The sequence below is a fragment of the Penicilliopsis zonata genome, assembly GCF_001890105.1.
Source record: "Penicilliopsis zonata CBS 506.65 unplaced genomic scaffold ASPZOscaffold_55, whole genome shotgun sequence".
In the NCBI taxonomy this organism is placed as follows: domain Eukaryota; kingdom Fungi; phylum Ascomycota; class Eurotiomycetes; order Eurotiales; family Aspergillaceae; genus Penicilliopsis; species Penicilliopsis zonata.
Window position 1 is genome coordinate 1 of NW_019208956.1, and position 21,339 is coordinate 21,339.

The window sequence follows — 21,339 nt, forward strand, 5'->3', positions numbered from 1 at the left end:
TATCCTAGAGGAGTTTTTAATAATTATAATTAATTATAACTAATTAATAAAGGTTACTTATATATAGATTAAATCTAGACTATATTAACTATATAGCTTTTATCATCTTTTTAGGGCTTATTTATATATAAGATCCTTATAACTATCTATATTAGATATAGAATTATATATTATATAGATACTTTATATCTAGGCGCACCTAGATATATAAATATATTAAGATATAGATATTTATCTAGATATGGACATCTATCTAGATATAGACATCTAGATATAGATATCTATCTAGATATTTATATCTATCTTAATATAGACATCCATCTAGATATAGACATCTATTTAGATATAGATATTAATATAGACATCTATCTAGACATAGACATCTATCTGGATATGGACGTCTATTTGGATATGGACGTCCATCTAGATATAGATATCTATCTAGATATAGATATTAATATAAACATCTATCTAGATATAGATATTTATCTAGATATAGATATTTATCTAGATATAGACATCCATCTGGATATGGATGTCTATCTAGATATAGATATTAATATAGATATCTATTTAGATATGGACATCTATCTAGATATAGATATCTATCTAGACATAGATGTCTATCTAGACATAGATGTCTATCTAGATATGGATGTTTATCTAGATATAGACTATAACTATTAGGCCGCCGCCCTATACTAGATAGGGAACTAGACTTTCTTATAGATTATAACCTAATATAGGATATCTCCTATAATAAAGCTACTAATATTAATTTAATTAAAGACTTATATTATAGTAATAATAAGGTCGTCTAGATGCCTTAGATAAATTATAATAAATAAGGTTATTATTTTTATTTTAATTTAGTATAGGAAATAAGAGAGAGATATCCTTATAATATATCTCTCTCTCTTCTCTCTTATTTCCCCTCTTTATTTAAATATTCTAGTATTAAAGCCACTAATTAATTATTTATTTATTTAAGGCCATTATATAATATTTAAACTAACTAATTTTAATTCTTATATAATTAATAGTAGTTAAATAATACTTTAATTACCTAATAATTCTATTATAATATCTAACTACTAGATTATATTAATAATAAAAAATATAGTAAGACTAAATAATAATCTCTAAGTATTATCTAGATATTATAAGACTCTTAATAGAAGATAGTAATAATAAAATACTAATTAGAAGTATAAAAAGGGGTAGATCTATAAAAAAAGAGAGATTAGTAGATAGATAACCTTTTATAAATAATATCTAGATAAAGTGGCTACCTTATTATTCTTAAAATATTATAAGATAAACTCTTTTTAGGAATAGAAGGGGCTAAGTAAAGTAAAGTTATAAGTAATAGGCCATGGCGCGAGATAAAGTATTAAAAGAGCTATAGTGCCCTTATAGGTATAAGAGTATTAAATATAGATTTATAAAAGAATTAAAGGCTAAATAGGGGAGTAATATTATAGTAATAATAAGATTATCTAAATGCCTTAGGCAGGCTATAGTAAATAGGGCCACTATTCTTATTTTAGCTTAATATAGGAAAGAAGAGAGAGATATTAGATATATCTTATAATATATCTCTCTCTCCTCTCCTCTTTCCCCTCTTTATTTAAATATTTTAGTATTAAAGCTATTAATTAATTATTTATTAGCTTAGGGCCGTTATAGATATAAATATCTATATAGATAAATAATATATATCTAGATATAAAAGTTTATCTAGATATAGACATCCACCTAGATATTAATCTAGATATAGATATAAATCTAGATATAGATATCTAGATATAGATATCTATCTAGATATGGACGTCTATTAGATATGGACGTCTATTTGGACATAGACGTCTATTAGATATAGACGTCTATTTAGACATAGACGTCTATTAGATATGGACGTCCATTTAGATATGGACGTCTATTAGATATAGACGTCTATCTAGACATGGACGTCTATCTAGATATAGATGTCTATCTAGATATAAATATTTATCTAGATATGGATGTTTATCTAGATATAGATATTAATATAGATATCTATCTAGACATGGATATTCATCTAGATATAGACATCTATCTAGACATGGACATCTATCTAGATATAGATATTTATCTGGATATAGATGTTTATCTAGATATAGATGTCTATCTAGATATAGACATTAATATAGACATCCATCTAGATATGGATGTCTATTTAGATATAGACATCTATCTAGATATCTATCTAGGTATCTATATCTATCTTAATATAGATATCTATCTAGATATAGATGTCTATCTAGACATGGACATCTATTTAGATATAGATATTTATCTAGATATAGATATTTATTTAGATATAGACATCTATTTAGATATAGACATCTATTTAGATATAGATATTTATATAGATATAGATATCTAGATAAAGATATCTATTTAGATATAGACATCTATCTAGATATAGACATCCCTCTAGATATAGATATTTAATAATAGAGGCTAGAGGCAGAGGAAAAACTAATAAAAGAACTATAAAAACTAAAAATAATAGAATTATCCCACCCTAAACTTCATAATAGTATATAGCTATATATATATATAAATAGTAGAGATTTTAACCTATAATTATACTACCTTAATATTCCTTATTTAACCTATAGTAAGAATAGATAACTATATAGAGAATAAGCTTTCTTTAGAAGCTTAGCTAAGGTCTATAGCCCCTCTAATTATTAAAATATTAAAGATATTATAAAAACCTTAATTAGGTTTAGTATAAGAGTTTTATACTAATTAGATTAAGGTTTCTATAACATCTTTAACCCCTTATAACTCCACCACCTTTAGGCCTATAAAAAAAAGGACTATATTTTTGAAATCCTCTTAAAAAACAAATTATCATATTTCAAAATAAAGAAAAAATATGAAGGTTTAGGAAGTATCTAAAATATGAGATTTGCCCTATAGAGATATTTATCTAGATATAGATATCTCTTTAGATATAGATATTTAATAATAAAGGCTAGAGGTAGAGGAAAAACTAATAAAGAAACTATAAAAATTAAAAATAATAGAATTATCTTATCTTAAACTCTATAATAGTATATAGCTATATATATATATAAATAATAAAGATTTTAATCTATAACTATACTACTTTAATATTTCTTATTTAACTTAGAGTAATAATAGATAACTATATAAAGAATAAGCTTTTTTTAAAAGCTTAACTAAGATCTATAGCCTCTTTAATTATTAAAATATTAAAGATATTATAAAAACCTTAATTAGATTTAGTATAAGAGTTTTATATTAACTAGATTAAGATTTCTATAATATCTTTAACCCCTTATAACTCCACCACCTTCAGGCCTATTAAAAAAAGGAATATATTTTTGAAATCCTCTTAAAAAACAAATTATCATATTTTAAAATAAAGAAAAAATATGAAGGTTTAGAAAGTATCTAATATATGAGATTTGCCCTATAGAAAGATTTCTTAATCTTTATAAGATAGTATATAGAGCTTTTACTCTATATTATAGATTAATAGATTTTATAGAGTTTTATTACTACTAGGTTACTTAGCTTCTAATAGCTTAAGGGGAGGTATATAAATACCTCCTCTTTAACCTATAGTAGTAATAGATAGAGATTTCTCTTTTAGACAGTTAGCTTTTGAATATCATAATATCTTATTATTATTAAAAAAAAGGGGCTATATATACTAAGGGACCTTATTAAGAAGCTAAGAAATAAGAATTAAATTATATAGGGTAATAGTATTTATACTTTAGTATCTAATAAATATAAATCTTATTTTATTTACTTAATACTTAAGAATATCTTTCTTAATATATTTAACTCTTATTTATACTCTTTATCTCTTTATTAATAAACTCTTATATTTAATACTATATTTATATTATATTTAATTAAAGTCTACTTATAAGAATAGCTATTTTTTATTTACTCTTATAATAACTTAAGGCTAAATCTCTTAAAGAGAAGAAATAATTATAAGACTAATATTAATATTATTTTATAACTTACTTAATTAAGCACCTCTTATAACTATTAGTTAATATTAAATATTAATTAAATATTTATTAAGTATCTTATTTAAGAGTTAAGATATATATTATCTCTTTAGATAAATAATAAGATCTTAAGCACTTTATCTTATTCTCTTATTAAACCTATTATAGACTTCTTATATCCCTAGACCTTATTATTATCTAGTTATACTAATATATCACTTATTAACCCCCCTAAGTAGTGTAAGGTTACTGCTTATAAATATATATATTAATATATATACTTATTATTTTAATTAGTAAAATTTAACTTAGATTAAATTCTTATATTAAGATTATATATATAATATTTAATAAGTAAGGTAAGTTTATATTATAGGTTAACCTAACTAGTCTAGCCTTTTTAGGAAGGTGGGTCCTAAAGTTAAGTACCTATTAAGTACCCACTAATACCCATGGGTAACCTGTGGGTGGGTATAGGTGAGGAAATTTTATACCTATTACCCAATAGGGCGGGTTGCCTCAGGCCAGAACCCGGCCCATTGAGCCGGGTTAACATGTCTAGTATAAGGTCACTGCTTATAGAGGGTATCAGGCTCATTTTACATGCAACTTCTTAATGCCAAGATGAGGGATCTATAGTCTTCTAATTTAGCTAGTCACGCCTCACGTTCTTCAACGGTCTGCTTATTCTTTCCAATGACGAAGCCCAGTCTTCATTCCGTGATTTATAGAGCTCCAATGCTTGACGTGTCTCTTTCTTCAGCCCCTTCAATGTGTTGCTGTCAAGCGATGAATCCGAGGCAGGCGACTCTGATATCTCAGGTCCCGGCTGTTGATGATTGCTTGTTGACACACGATTCCCAAGATGGCTTTTGAGTAGGATGATGACTGATAGAAGTTGCAGGGTGAGCAGGTCGGCAAAGGTGAAGGGGACCTCTGAATAGAAGAGCTTCCAAAAATTGTAGAGGTCCATGAGGTCTGCCCAAAAGCGGCTCATGCGTTTTTGTAAGTAGTCATAGGCCTTGGGCCACCAAGGGAAAGTAAAAAGGATGACCAAGAGAACGAAAAAAGCCACGATTGAGCAGATGACCATGTGCTGAAGAACGTCTGTAGGTGGCGCAGCTTGCATACTGTAAACACTGGCTGCAAATCCCAGCGGCAGAAAGATCACCGTGGAATATGTGAAATACTTGATGTTGTCATTTTGGTTAAAGCCCCGTACAGTCATTTCGCTGTCGTAACTGTTTTTGGCTTGTTCCCTGCGATAATTCAATGCCTTCAGAAGGGATGAAGCTGCAGATTTGCTGGCCAACAAGCCGCGCTCATCTTTCTGGCACTCGCAAAACATTTGATTGACTGCGTCGCGGTATTTCCTTTCGTCCTTACTAGACCAGCGTGGCTTTTCAGTGCGACGATCCTGTTCTCTGGTACCCCATTCTCGCACGTTATTGCTGATCGACTCAAGGCTGTCGATCAGAACCTCTAAGATGGCGTGTAGTTCTGCCCAAGTCTTCACACACTCGAAATATGGCTTCAGATCTCCACTGAAGATATTTTCACCTCGATCTGTAAAGGCCATTGAATTGAGCCTCAGTCGAATCTTCGCGATGACCAAGTTTGTATCAGTGTTGATTTTGGAGAGAATGAGGTGGAATACAAGTTGCTCAAGCACTTTCCTCTGCTGCCACGCATTTTCTTTGAGGTTCTCAAAGATCCGCTCCAGCTCCTCTTTCTCCACGGGAAGATACTCTTTCAGATTTTTGTCTTTTCCTTGAGAATTATCATCTGTGTCTTTCTTCGTGGTTTCTCCAGGATAGCTGACAACATAATGACAAGTCCAGACGCGATCGAAAAAGTCACCATTGAACCTGAAACTAGCAGACGCTCGGTTTATTTGATCACCATCCAACAAGGGGAGACGCTCGATCTGGGGATCAAACATGGCATTCCCATCTTTCTTGCTGTTGTTTTGATTTTCAGGCTTTTCAAATTCCATCACACTGCGCCTTGGAGGTTCCACAAGCTGTAGAAAGCTACAGTGAAATTCGGTCTCCCAAGTATTGAAGACTCTAGCTGTTCTATCCTCGAATTGAGTGACACCTTTCGAGTGACGATCAAAAAACAAGCGTAGAGAGGTCTGTTCAGCTTCTGATGAGGCAAGGTAACACATCAACGCATAGTCCAGTGGTGGATTCTGGCACCACATGAATCTTTTCTTTGCATCAGTTTCAGTGCGCACTCGACAAAGCCGTGTCCATGATGCCTCCATATCGAGAAATTTATCTCCAATCCGAGCATTCGGCTCGCCAGGACGCTTTTTGCCAATGTCAATCATAACATGTTTGTGGCCCAGTGGTAGACCGTGTGCCGGAAACTTCAATTCTTTGACATCTGAGGGCTCTTTGTCATTTCCAATTCTCGGATAAGTAAAGCATGCCCGATAGATGAGATCGCTGTTCTCTTTACTCTCAGACTCAGCGTCAATCTTTCTCGAGCCATGTTCTTTGGCAGACCTTTCCAGAGCAATATCAATCTCCTTTCTTAATATGCTGAAACAAAGTAGCTGGAAGTTGTTCTTGACTTTATTTGATGAATCAAAAAAGGGTGGATAGTTGTAAAGCCATTCATCCCTCCCATCAATGACACTTTTTGCATCAATTTGATCGCCGAATGAAATCGTTCCATTGAGAATTGTCGCGTTTGTGGTAGCTTCTTCATCGCTTGGATTTAACGTATTCTGGACATCTTCGGGGTTCCCCATTCGGTGTGTGGTGGTGTAAAGCAGAAATGCAATCTCAAATGGAACATGTAACAGATGATCTTGATGATCGATATTGCTTTTTACTCCCCAAGAGTTCGTAATCTGCTCTGGAAATAGGCCGCTTGGGAGCATGCTTTCATAAAGCATGCGCGATGGATAATCGGGCGTCGTTTTGGATGCAGGATGGGAAACACCCAAATGTCTCGTCAAAATCTCAAGTCCATAACGCAGTGGGTTATCATGGTCTACTTCTTGAGCTGAAAGGAAGCGTTTTTGAATTTGAATCAGTCTTGACCAAAGCTTCTGTTTGGGCTCGAGCATCTTCTGTCCTGCCACAAGGGGATAGAATAATACTGTGTCAGAATCGTGGAATTCAAATCGCGTCTCTCTCGGAGACCTCGTACTTGAAAGCATTCGCTCCTTAGATTCGTTAGAAGACTCGTATATTGTGGTGAACCGCCGGATTATTTCTTTCTTAACAAGATCAGGCGAATACTTGTGCATCAGCGGGATCCTTTGAGTTGAGAATGAAGCTGGATCCTCCAATGAACCTTTTCGTTTGGTTCTGTCCTTGCGGTCGTCTTTTATCATTTTTTCCCAATTGAGGAGAATGGAAATTGCTTTAATGGAACTCCATATCCATACGTGATCGCTTAGTCGGAAAGAGTTGGTTCCATCTTCACGCATATGAGGCCACGTAAAGGAGTTGCGATTTTTGGCGGTATCCATGACTCTTAACCATTTCATTGCGACATCGCCATTTTCTTAACTAAGGAATCCATCCATCTCCTCAATGTCGTGTGGTGGTATATTCAGCGGATTGGCTAAATTTGCGGGCATTAATAAATGGAGTGCCTTTAATATAGTCTCCGGCGTTTTGTCTATTAAAACTTCCTCGGCAGCAGCTCCTGTAGTGCTCTAATCCGCTTTTATTAGCTGTGGCTTTTTAATACACAATCATTCAGGTGATTTCTAATAGTCATGAAGCTTAGATGCTTTAAGAATATATAAGGGGGTATCTATCAGATCATTAGGTAGGAACCAGTTTTTCCTAGTAATAAGATCTCTAGTCACCTAGTAATACTTTATGACTTTTCCTTCCTCCTTCTAACCGGCCAGCTTAAATACTCATTGAAGGTGCCCAAGGCATATCTGCCATATTATAGCCCTCAAGGGATGATCAAGCTCCAAGTCACAAGATACTTCTAATAGAAATATGAAAGTAAAGCTAGATATTGTGAGCATCAGTGGGCTGTCTTTTGCAGTGGAGAGCCCTGGACTTACTAGCTGGCTAGTGAGGAGATTTAGTGACCTACCATCTCGCCGCATATAAGAGCTATGACTGGCGATTTTGTGTCTGCGGTCGCTTTTCGATCTGAGCTATCATTATAGTCCCAGACAGGGTCGTCTATGATTGGGAAAGCACAGACAGATAGGATATGCTCTATATTTTATATTATATAGAAGCTTTTCCTAAGAGAATATGTCTCCTTTAAAAGATCCATTGAAGCTAAAAGCTCATCATGATGTTCCTATAAGAATCTATTAATATCCACATCACTTGGCGCCAATGATAATAGTCTCCAGCTTTTCTTTTCCTTAAAAAGTAATACTAGCTTATATCTAACAACGAGTAAATAAGTGTCTTTTGGCTTAATAATAATCTTATAATCTCTAAAAAGTTCTGACAGTTGCAATGCCTTCTTATTCTTAAAGACGCCAATCACTACTACAACGGCATTAGGCCTTATATCTTTTGACACCCTCCTAGGGCTTAAAGATGCTGAGGCATCACTCGCCCTATGCCCCTTCTCCTCTGATAATTAGTATAGCTTCACGAAGCCATATCCACCTGGCCCTTCACCTTAGGTGTGATTCTTGTTTAAAGCCATGTTGAAACTGTGATTTTCAGAAGCAAAATCCAGTTCCTAAATCAAAATATTAAGATTATTGACATAAAAGACCTTTTTTTCTTCTTTAGTAAAGTTTTCATACAGCATCTGCTGTATCATGACATTATCTTAAACTATATATTGTTGAGTCAAGCGCCAGTCACTGCCAGGTGTGTCAAATTCCACTTATGGCTATCTATTTTAAAGCCAAGTGACTCTCCTCTTCCAATCGTCAGCCAGAAAGTAGAGATCTGGGCCAAATCCACGACAGTTCTCAGCCATGTTAAATAAAAACTTATTTCTCTGCTTACGCATGTTTGGCTCGGGGGCTCCCTTAAGGTCAATTAAATAGATACTTGACAGTCCATGACCTAGGAAGCGACTGATTTAAATTTGCTAACCTGATTAAGTTAGTGTCGCTTTAGTTTTGCCGTCACCAAAGGATAGGCAAGTAGCCTTAGTCTTGAGGGAAGTGTAATCGGCTTCCTGGGGCTAATACTTAATAAGCTCATTTTCCCCTGGCTTATATGTTTTTCATTCAACCTTCTTCTGATTGAGCTCTTTTATCTGATATAGATACTAGTATGAGATAATCCAGTTTATAAAGGATGAATATAAAAGCTGGTTACTTACATGATTTCTTAAACCATCATCAGCCACCATGTCCCCCAAGTAATCTTTTAAAGATAGGAATGCGGCTGAATTATTCTGGTCTCCACATTTATTTTAGCCCGCTTTAGTGGGGTCTGGTGAGTCCATCGCTAAACGACTTAGTCAGAAAAGGAGCTTAGTCTCCAACGCTCTTAGATTAATGAAGTGCAGGAGAGTACAGTAGAGATAATAAAACCTTAGAAGAGAGGATGAATGTTGGGCGGCACCTTTCTTAATCTTAACTATCTATTTATAAGAAATCCTCTGGCGGAAATCTTGAGCTGCCTAATAGCATAACCGGCTCCAAAATATATGTAGACTTTAAATATATAACGCGGCGAAGCTGATAAGTCATTGGATTATCAAAAGTACATGATTATACATTAATATATATATATCACATATAGCGCCTCCTATAATGGCCAAATCCCAACCAGTCAGGATGATCATGAGCATGATATCTCTTTTAGATCGCCGCTGTAAAGGCAATGCATGAACCACAAGAGACACACTAAGCCCCATTAGGACGCTCCAGCAGTCCATGAGAATCTGGAGCCTAACCAAATGGACGGCCACGTCGACCTTGTCCGAAGCACTAATTTCTGCCAAGGAATTCTCATATCTCATGGGCGCCGATGGTGTCAGACATCAAACATAGTGCATCCGTGTGACTGGGCGGGTCGTCCCGGCTCCCGAGTTCCCATCCCCGCCCGCATTTATTTTGCCTTCTTTCCTCCTTTCCTTCTAGCTATTTAAGCATCTTAATATAGTCAAAAGTTCCCTACGCCTTTCTGTTTCCTTTCTGTCGTAAAAGTGATCCTTCATTATTAAAGTTTCAACCAGTCTAATCCCGCGATCTAACTTCTTTATCGGAATTTATTAGGTAGGAACTAGAAGAGTCAAAAGTCGAGACTCGGCTTTTTTGACCTGCTAGGTCTATATGTGCGTATTCACTCAATGCGCCACGGCCAGATTGAAACATTAATATACATGCATATATATCTATATCACATTGCAGATCAATATTCTATAAGGCAAATCTCATACTTTAGATACTTACTAAACCTTCATATCTTTTCTCTATTTTAAAATATGATAATTTGTTTTTTAAGAGGATTTCTATAAGGCTGACACTAATGCCGCCCTAGACTTAGTATAATACAACTATCTTCACCAGGTCTCTCGGCGTCAAGCTGTGACATTGATTTCTTTGATGCCGTGGCGTGTTGAGGCTGTTATTGAGGCTAATCGTTAGTATACCAAGTATTAGACCTGTTTTTTTGATAGATTTCAGTACCTCTAGTATTTAACTATGTTATATTAAATTTTTAATAAATATTATTCAAAATGGATGTTGTGGTGGCATTTTGAATATATATAACAAATTATATATATTTGGTTTAGTGGGGGGGGGTACGGAAACTTATGACGTAGTACTGTACATTAACTAGTTAGGTGATAGTTAGTGTAAATATATGAATTATCCTAATTGACAGTCCTAAGATTATCCTTTTCTATAATAATAGCTATGCTGCCCACTGCCTGCGGCTCAATATTAATAGTCTACTTAGATAGATTAAGAGCCTATAGAGTAAAACATAAATATAGTAAACCTACATAAGGCTGGGTTAGTGATGTGTAACTGCTCTGCGCCCCTCTTTCTGACCCCACATAATATATAAGTCCCTCTCTCCACTAAAACTCTGTATCTTATATACAGCGCATCCTGGCCATTGCTACCTCCTATCATCTTATAAGTAGCTATCACAGCCTATCTGCTAGCAGCCTACTGGGTTAGATGACCAGCTGACAGGGTCTCCAGTTCCTGATTAACTATAGGGAGTTTACCGCCCCAACCGCCTGTGTTTGTGCTTAGGAGGTAGTTCTTTCTATCACTATTTAAATCCACTGTCCACTCACTTGTAATTTTTTTGGGAAAGCTAGACCAGCCTTACATCAGTGCTTAGGCTGCAGCATTTGTTTCTTTCTCAATGAAATAAATCGGGATACCTGCCCTTTCTCTTTAGAAGGTTCTGGATGCAATATTTGCCTCGACAAACCCAGCTACCTGCGGGGAAGGATAAGTATGTCGGGTATAAACGGCATCGCAAATTCTCTGCTTTCTGCCACAAACGAGAACAACCTTCAGCTCGCATCTTTGAAATTTGACTTCACACTCTGCAAGTTTGAGGCGCCCCCGGAGTATCAGCGCCTGGGCTCGCTGTTATCAGCCGACCGCAAAAGAGATGCTGAAGAGGGGCCTATGCACGTGACGGCGCATAGGCTGGGGGCTCTTTTTGAGGAACTCATCCCCCCGACTCCCCTGCTGGTGAAGACCTTCGGAACCCGCATCTCCGAGGTGGTGGAAACCCCCGGAATTAGCCCCCAGGGCTCAACTCTGCACGGTCCATTTGAGAAATACGTGGGCGCTGATGGAACGGCACTCTGGGCGGCGGCGACGTCCGGATTCGCATCGATTGGCATCTGTCTCCTGGCATGCCTTCTGGCACGAACTTGGGACGCCAAGCATGCAACCGCGCTCTGGGTCGAGCTGGTGGACCAGCGGAAACGCGAGATTGAAAAAGCATTCGAGGAGATGAGCGTGGTTTCGCACAAGGCCCTCTCCAGCGCCCGCCAGCGCATCTCGCGATATGACCTGGCTCAATGGGATAACAGTGCACGGTCGTGGTTACGGAGTGCGGATAAAGCAAAAGCCTTTGAGGTCACGCAGTTGAGTCTGATTCAGCGCAATATCAACCTTCCATTACCGTCCCACTCAAAGACGTATGCAAACATCTTACATGTGTGGAAGCAGGCCATGCAAGGCGTGGAGGCACTTCTGTCAGGGACGCCCTTGCTGGTCAACGATGGCACTTTACTTCTTGCTTTCTCCTCATGGCACTTGTTTCCAGACCTGATTGTCCTCGGACAGGAGGCGAAGAATGTCTGTTTCCGCGACAAGCTATTCCCACAAGGGGGCAAGGCAACAATTGGCGCTGGAACTGCTTCAGCAAGAAGCCCTTCCGGCGGGTTACAATGGTCCTTGGCTTTCTCCCATCTCAAGTTCTACGGAGATCCCGTTCTGGCCCGTAATGATCGTGACTTCACCCGAGTGACATTCCAAGAGCTGAAGCTGGTCGTGCTAGGGGGTCTTCTCAGTTCATGGCGTGTCAGCGTTCGAGATCATCCGCCCATCGCGCAGTGGTTCCTGGACATCTGGTCGCTCTTGGGCACTATCCCGAACGGGAGAGATAATCTCCCTTGGATGGAGCATCTCGTCGAAGCGGCGCAAGCCCTGCTGAGTACTGATGATCGGGAAAGAGAGAAAAACTCGCAGCTAGTTCAGTATGGCCAGAGGAGAGCGAAGTCGTTCCTGGTTGAAGGCTCCAACTCAGTCTTAGCCCCTTTCTTTGGCCTAGGAAATTCGCTCACAAGCCGAGGTCTATCCCAGCGAACGGACGGGGACTGTGGAATTGAGTATCTTCGCTCTATGGCTAAGGAGCTAGGCCTAAGAGACGCTTCTACATTTGTATGCTACACTCTCGCCAAGGGAAGATCCAATGACGGGTCGAGTCCTGCTCGTCATGTCGGAATCGCAACAGCTTTCCCATGCATGCGGGAGTCCCGAAAGCGGGGGCCGGATGGCGAAGTTTTGAGCCACCCTACGCATGCCCGATGGTTATTGGCAAGGTAGGTAGTGTCCCTCTGTTTCTTATATTTTGGTTATAGTATATTGAACGTAACCTTCGGTCTTTATTAGCAGCACGCCCCATCATTCAGCAGATTTTCTTGCTTTCGAAGGTATGATGTCACAGACCTGCGCGGCCGCAGGCGAGCAATTCTCCTCACTCATCACCAAATTTTCAACTGGGCTCAATGAAAGTTTCACCTGGCCGGACCCTCCGGCTCCTTTTGGGCGCGAGGGGCAAACATTACCGTGCTCTTATCATCTAGTGTTTGGAAATCGGCAACTGGGGCTGTACACCGAGACTCTGGAAGAAAACGAACTGAGACAGGTGCAGCTCAAGGCAAACGCTTTAGCGACTCAAAGCCCTAGCCCCAGAGTGGCATTGCAGAACTATGCTCAGGCTACTCCCTCGCCTGTTCTCCTTGCCAATTATTTTGCTACTCTAATCGATAAAGGGACTCGAAAGCAACCAAGCTCATCTCGGGATACCTTTAAGTTTCAATATGAGCGCCCCGCTCACGGGGTAGGGTTTTCAACATCCTCGTGTGCGTTCCCAGAGAATCTCTGCAAATCGTTGTTTGCTTTCAGCCTGGCAGCGGATGTGTATAAGAACCTCGAAGGAGCGACGATCCCGCTCAAAATCGTTAACAAGCCCCTGTATGAATGTCTGTGGCTACCAACCCCCTTTTGCCTGGAGTGCCAGGTCAAGGACCTCAGCGGCACTGACGTCCGGTTCAACTACAACGAACCTGTCGTTATTCCTGCCCGGCCACAGCCCCTGGATCTACCCCAGACCTTCTCCTGCATCGCGCGGTTCGAGAGCGGAGCCAGCGATGTAGACCCAGCCGACTTGCAACCGGCGCTCGCTCTAGCTTCTGGGGACTCAATCTTCGTAGCCGCAGTGGTTCTCTCCGATCCGTTCGACCGGCCCGTTCCACACCTCATACGACGGATCGTGGGCAACATCGGACGGCCCGGGATCAGCATCCTCGTGGCCCCTCAGGACCCCAAAATCCGCAAGCCCACCGACTCGTTCAACATCATCTCCCACGCTCCGTATGACTTCCGTCGGGAGGACAATTTCCGGAGCACCTCGCTGCATCTCTCGTTCACCGAGTGGACCTTTCCTCTGTATGCCGAGGAAGAGCGGACCATCGACCAGGATGTGATGGTGGTGGAATCGGTGATCTCTGTTCTCGACCGCGGGCGATGGGTGGCCGACCTTGATATCCGCGGCATTGATTTTGAGGGCCTTTCCCGCATTACCACGACCACTTGTCAGGGACATGGGCCGGCCTCCCCGCACCAAGACCATCTCCGCACTAGCACCGACCTGCCTCATGGTGATTATTTCTCTGTGGACAACTGGGATGAGCTGTTGGATGCCCCCGAGGGTTCGGGGATCGTCCGTGCATATGGGAACTGGGCGGCCCGTCTCGCAGCCGTAAGCATTCTGTCCCAGCAGGGCCAAGGTCACAGCATCGGGGTCTTTGGTCCCGAGAAGGTTTGCTTCCAGTGCTATGAGGCAGAGAGGTGGCATATTGATGTGGATGTGTTTGAGGAGCGTGAGGCACCACTGCCGTCCTTCTGTATTGATTAATAATGACTATATAAGTTACCACTATTTATTGACTGTAATAGATATATAGTTTTTCTCTATATTATTCACTTAACTATTTATTACCTCTTTTCTATTAATATCCTAATTATTTATTCTATAGGGGAAATCTTCTACTTTATATACTTACTTAATCTTTATATTTTTATTTTATTTTAGAATAATACCCCCGCTGAATCATAGAATATAATATACTACTATCCCTATTTTCCTATTAAATTAGTATTATAGCTTGATAGTCTCTTGGGCCGATATTTTTGTTAATTAGAACTAAATATACCTATTTTAGCTATCTATAAAATGCTGAAGGCTGTCTGTCAAATCCTGAAGGCTGCTGTAAGCAGTGACCTCACACTGCTTGGGGATTAAGTAGGCAAAATATTGGTACGACCAGCTTACAGTAAGGGCTAGGGATATAAGGAGTCTATAGTAGGTCTAATAAGAGAATAAGATAAAGTGCTTAAGGTTCTATTATCTATCTAGGGAGGTGATATATATCCTGACTTCTAAGTGGGGTACTCAACAGGTGCCTAATAAATACCTAATGTCGACTTCCAGCCGCGGGGTATGCTTAGTCAGATGGGTTGTAGGGTGGCGTTAGTACTAGCCTTAATTTTATAGGTTAGGTGCCCTATAAAATTAGTGTGGCGCCCCTCTAACCTATTTAGGAATAGCTTAGCAACGGGGTGGGGCACCTTAACTATTTAAATATAGTTATATTTTAGTTAAATTTTAATTTCCTTTATAATCTTTAAAGATTATAAAAATATAATAAGAATAATATCTTTAACTACTTCTTAACTACTTATTAAGTACTTTACTTTTTTAAGATAGAAAACTAAAGCTTATTAAATATTTTTAAAAATATAAACTATTATAATAGTTTTAAAAAGAATATATATAAGATAAGATAATTAATTACTTTAAAACTATTTAATAAATACTTATTAACTACTTATTAAGTAATTTCTAATTATTTACTAATTATTTTAGATTTAATACTATTAATTTAGTAAATATAGTATAAAAAGAATATAATATTCCTTTTTAAACTATACTATAAAATAATAGTATTAGACTTATATTAATATCTTAGTTTATAAATACTTAAAGCTAAGTCTTTATATATTATATTATACTTAGTTTATAGAGGATACTTAGTCTAAAATTTAATATATATAATAAAATATTAATTTATTAAAGAATAATAAGAGAAAATAAAATATTTATAGATAAGTAGCTTTTAAGTACTTCTTAAGTACTTCTTAAGTACTTATTATTATAATTTATTAATATATTTTAATTTATATTATTTAAAGAAAGCCTTTTTTTTAAAATATTAATCTTACTATAAATTATTATTTATATATATATTAGTATTTAAAAGGCACTTTTTCCCTATAAATAAATACTTAACTACTTATTAAGTACTTAAGGAGTACTTAATAACTATTTTAAGATTTATATTAATATATCTTTAGGATATAAATAAAGAATATTAGCTATATATTAATTATATTAATATAATACTTTTTTTTAAAAAAAAATATTATTATAGTACTATTAAAGGCTATATATTATAACACTAGCCACCTAGTGGTCTTATTAGGCAGAATGGTTAGTAAAGAACTTCTAAACATAGGTTATAGAAGCATAAGGCTAACTTAGGAGTTATATAATTATAGTAGAGCTATAGATATACTATAGTAGAGCTATAGATATATTATAATAAAGCTATAGATATACTATAGTAGAGTTAAGGATATATTAAGAAAAGATTATATAAAAATACTTATTTCTTAATATATTTAATTCTTTATAATTCTTAAGAATATTAATTACTTAAGTACTAATTAATTTAAATAGACTTATTAACTTATTTTTATATATAGAGATAAGGACCTTACTTCTTTTTTACTTAATTAATCTCTACTTAGTAGTTAAAGGACTAAATATAGTTAAGGATTATAATCTACTTAAGTAAAGTATACCTAAAGGACTATAGTATAGCTAAAAGACTAGATTACTAATCTTATTTAAGCTGTTTAGTGATATATCAGGATCCTAGGGTTAGTAATAATAATAAGTAAGTAAATATACTACTTATACTTATTTAAGACTTATAGAAAGATTTACTCTATCTTCTATATATTTAAATTAAAGTTATATTATTAGTATAATAGTTATAATAAGCCCCTACTATAGCTAATTAAAGTAGAAGATAAAAAGAAGTAAAAAGTAAATAAAATCTTAAATTATTAAATTAATAAGAATAAAGAGATATAATATTTAGTTATATAAAAAGAATACTTATTATATAAAATATCTTAATAGTCTAAAGAGGATCTAAAGAATATTTAAGAAGTATTAAAAAACTTCTTAAAAAAGAACTCTTTCTTAAAGTCTATATTTTATTAAGGATATCTTAAATAAACCTAAAGTTTTTTCTTATTAAGTTTTCTTTAAGTATTATAAATATTAAGTAAATAAGAATTTATCTATTTATTAATATAAATCTTTCTCTCTTTTTTTATAGATTTAAAGGTTTATTAATAATATCTTAATAAAATTATTTATAATTTAAAGAATTATTATTATAAAAATAATAATTATTTATATTAAGAAAATATTAAGTCTATATCTTCTTATTTATAATTTATTATCTAGTAAATTCTTTATTTTATTTATAATTATTATAAGCTCTTAAGCCACTACTATAATATCTTATAAAATAATTAAAAATAATTAAGATAAGAATATAAATATTATTAAAATAAAAGTTATTAAGATTATATTAATAATAAAAGGCTAACTTACTACTATTATTAATTAAAGTTAATATTAATAAGTATCTATATTAGTCTTTTAAGTATAGATATTTAATTAAAAGGTAACTATTATAATTATATTAAAAATATTAAGTATAGTAAAGACTTTATAAAGATATTATACTTTTTAATTAAAGATATCATCTTAAATATAATTTATTATATAAGTAATATTACTTATAATATAATAAAGATACTAAATACTTATTAATATAAAATAAATATACTAAATAAAGTATTTTATATCTATAGTATTAATATAATATATATATTAATTAATTAAGAATATTAAATATACCTCCTTAAATAAGGATAGCTATATATATATTTATATCTTAAGTAATTTTTATAATCTTAAACTTAACTAACTTTAAATTAAAGATAAAATAGTTACTATAAGTAGACTTAAATAAATTATTAAAAAATTAAATATAATAAATAAAGAATATCTTCTTAAGAATTTTATTATTAAAAAAATAGTCTCTTAAGTTAAATAAATTAAAAAGATATTATATATCTTTTTTAAATTATTATTAAATAAATATAATACTAAAGTTAAGGAAATAAAATAAAGGGTAGAATAAGATATTATCTTATTATTATTAATAATTATTATATATTAAAATTATTAAAAAATAGTAAGTTAATAAGAAGTAAGTACTTATTTTATAAATTATTATTATATATTATTAAAAAATTAATAAAATAAGTAAATAATTATTAAAATAGCTTATTAAGATATAAATAAAAAAAAATTAAATTTATTTTATTTAATTAACTTCTAGTATTTTATTATTATTAAGAAAAAGAGGCTATATATATTAAAGAACCTTATTAAGAAGCTAAAGAATAAAAATTAAATTATATAAGATAATAATATTTATACTTTAATACTTAATAAATATAAACCTTATTTTATTTATTTAACCCTTAAGAATATCTTTTTTTAATATATTTAACTTTTACTTATACTCTTTATCTCTTTATTAATAAACTTTTATATTTAATATTATATTTATATTATATTTAATTAAAGTCTATTTATAAGAATAATTATTTTTTATTTATTTTTATAATAGCTTAAGGCTAAGCCTCTTAAAGAGGGGGAATAATTATAAGACTAATATTAAGACTATTTTATAACTTATTTAATTAAATATCTTTTATAATTATTAATTAATATTAAGTATTAATTAAGTACTTATTAAGTATTCTACTTAAAGTTAAGATATATACTACTCCCTTAAATAAATAATAAAACCTTAAGTACTTTATTTTATTCTTTTATTAAATTTACTATAAACTTCTTATATCCTTAAACCTTACTATTATCTAGTTATCTTAATATACTACTTATTAACCCCTTAAGTAGTGTAAGGTCACTACTTACACTTAATTAATTAAATAAAGAAATAGTTAGCCTAAAAACTGTTACTAACCCTAGGATCCCGGCGTCTCACTGATCAGCTCAAACAAGATCAGTGACCTAGTCTTTTAGCTATACTATAGTCCTTTAGGTATACTTCACCTAGGTGGACCATAGTCTCTAACTATATTTAGTCCTTTAACTGCTGAGTAGGGTGAATTAAGTGAAAGGGAAGCAAGGTCCTTATTCCTATATATAGGAATAAGTCGATGAGTCTGTTTGAATTGACTGGTACTCAAGTAATTGATATTGTTAATGTTATAGTAAGAATTATAAAGAACTAAATACACTGGGAAATGAGCGTCCTTATATAGTCCTTCTATCATAGCCCTGGCTATGATATCCGCATAGCCCTAGCTATGATATCCGTATAGCCCTAGCTATAATATCCACATAGCCCTAGCTATGATATCTGCATAGCCCTAGCTATAATATCATGTGACCTTCTGAGTCAGCCTCATACTTCTGCTGCTTTATGTTTAGAAGTCCTCCGCCAACTGTTCTGCCTGATGAGACCACTAGGTGGCTAGTGTCGTAACAAAAACTTTCTAAAGATTTATTCAATAATCTATTAACTCTCTCTATCTATAGGGCAAATCTCATATATTAGATACTTCCTAAACCTTCATATTTTTTCTTTATTTTAAAATATGATAATTTGTTTTTTAAGAGGATTTCAAAAATATAGTCCTTTTTTTAATAGGCCTAAAGGTGATAAAGTTATAAGAGATTAAAGATATTATAAAAACCTTAATATAATTAATATAGAACTCTTATACTAAACTTAATTAAGATTTCTATAATATCTTTAATATTTTAATAATTAGTAAGGCTAAAGACCTTAGCTAAGCTTTTAAAAAAAGGTTATTCTTTATATAATTATTTATTATTACTTTAAGTTAAATAAAGAATATTTAAGTAGTATAATTATAGGTTAAAATCTTTATTATTTATATATATATATAATTATATACTATTAAAGAGTTTAAGATAGGATAATTCTATTATTTTTAGTTTTTATAGTTTCCTTATTAATTTTTCCTCTACATCTAGCCTCTATTATTAAATATCTATATCTAGAGGAATATTTATATCTAGATAGATGTCTATATCTAATAGATGTCTATGTCTAGATAGATGTCTATATCTAACATTAATATGATTTTGAGATATATTTATGGGATTTAAATCTACTCTATATATAAGTCTATGAAGCAGATCTCATATTTTATATACTTACTAAACTGAGACTGGCTAAACCCGACCTAGAAGGGCGCGGCTGGACAGACAGCCTCTAGCTTTTAATAGACAGCTGTAAGGCCCAGTACAGGTTATAGGTCAGGCGCCCCTTAAAAAGGCTAAGGTGCCCTATACTAAGATACTAATAGTTAAGTAAGAGTAAGTAAGCTATATTTAGGGTATAAATAGTTTATAGGGCGCCTTAACTAAATTATTTTTTTACTATTATCTTATAACTTAATAACTACTTATATTTTTTTCTTATCTAAATCTTAACTACTAATAATTACTTATTAACTAATTAAGAAGTATAAAAGAAATAATACTAATATATATAATAAAATAAAAGTAGTATAAGTAATATATTAAGGATATAAGAGATAAGAAACTTAAGCTTCCTAAGTTTAAAAAGATATATTAATAAAAAGCTTATATAAGTACTCTTTAATTACCTAATAATTACTTATAAAGTACTTTTAGAATAATAAGGATTATATTAAAATCTATTATAATAAAGTCTACTATTATATACCTAAATACTTATATTATACTATAAGTATTTCTAAAGTACTTCTTAAGTACTTATTAATTACTTATTAACTATTTAATATATATTCTTCTTTATTAATAATTTATATTAATATATCTTTAGGTATAAAGATTAAGAGTTAAAGACTAGCTCTAGTAATTAGGTCTCTTAAAGAGAAGTAAATATAACTATTAATAAATAAAGTATAAAAATATTTCTTAATTATTTATTAATTACTTCTTAACTACTTAAAGTAATATAAAGATCTCTTTATTAAAAAGAAGACTAAAAGTAAAGCTATGGAAGTAGTAACTATATTTATAATTAAAATAGTTATTAAAGGTATATTCTCTTAAAAAGAAAATAAGTAAAAATAATCTACTTCTAGCTCTTTTTTTAAATAAAAGTAAGAAGATAAGTACTTATTAAGTACTTAATAAATTTTATTAATTACTTACTAATTATTTAGCCTTATATTATTAAGATATATAAGTAGATAAAGAAGATAGGTTATTTAGTACCTTATAATATATATAATTTTATAAAGAAATATCATAAAGATATAAAGAGCTATAAAAACTTCTAATTCTTTAACTATAAAGTATTAGAGGATAATTAAAGGAAAACTTTAAATAATTATTAAGTACTTAATAATTACTCT

The 21,339-nt window shown here is 33.1% G+C and overlaps 3 protein-coding genes across 3 annotated transcripts; 1 reads left to right on the forward strand and 2 right to left on the reverse strand.

Moving 5' to 3' along the window:
- Positions 1–5,079: 5,079 nt before the first annotated feature.
- Positions 5,080–5,733, reverse strand: ASPZODRAFT_35913 (hypothetical protein; the record flags this gene model as incomplete). The annotated part of the gene is made up of 1 exon (XM_022728274.1): positions 5,080–5,733. A coding segment is annotated over one exon (654 nt), but the record flags the coding sequence as incomplete, so codon positions are not given.
- Positions 5,734–6,816: 1,083 nt separating this feature from the next.
- ASPZODRAFT_37193 (hypothetical protein) lies at positions 6,817–7,566 on the reverse strand (the record flags this gene model as incomplete). The annotated part of the gene is made up of 2 exons (XM_022728285.1): positions 6,817–7,210; positions 7,304–7,566. Coding segments are annotated over 2 exons (657 nt in total), but the record flags the coding sequence as incomplete, so codon positions are not given.
- Positions 7,567–11,436: 3,870 nt separating this feature from the next.
- ASPZODRAFT_20862 (hypothetical protein) lies at positions 11,437–14,638 on the forward strand (the record flags this gene model as incomplete). Its single annotated transcript, XM_022727687.1, has 2 exons — positions 11,437–13,040; positions 13,111–14,638. The coding sequence occupies 2 exons, from the start codon at positions 11,437–11,439 to the stop codon at positions 14,636–14,638; spliced, it is 3,132 nt and encodes a 1,043-aa protein (XP_022576530.1).
- Between the last annotated feature and the right edge of the window lie 6,701 nt (positions 14,639–21,339).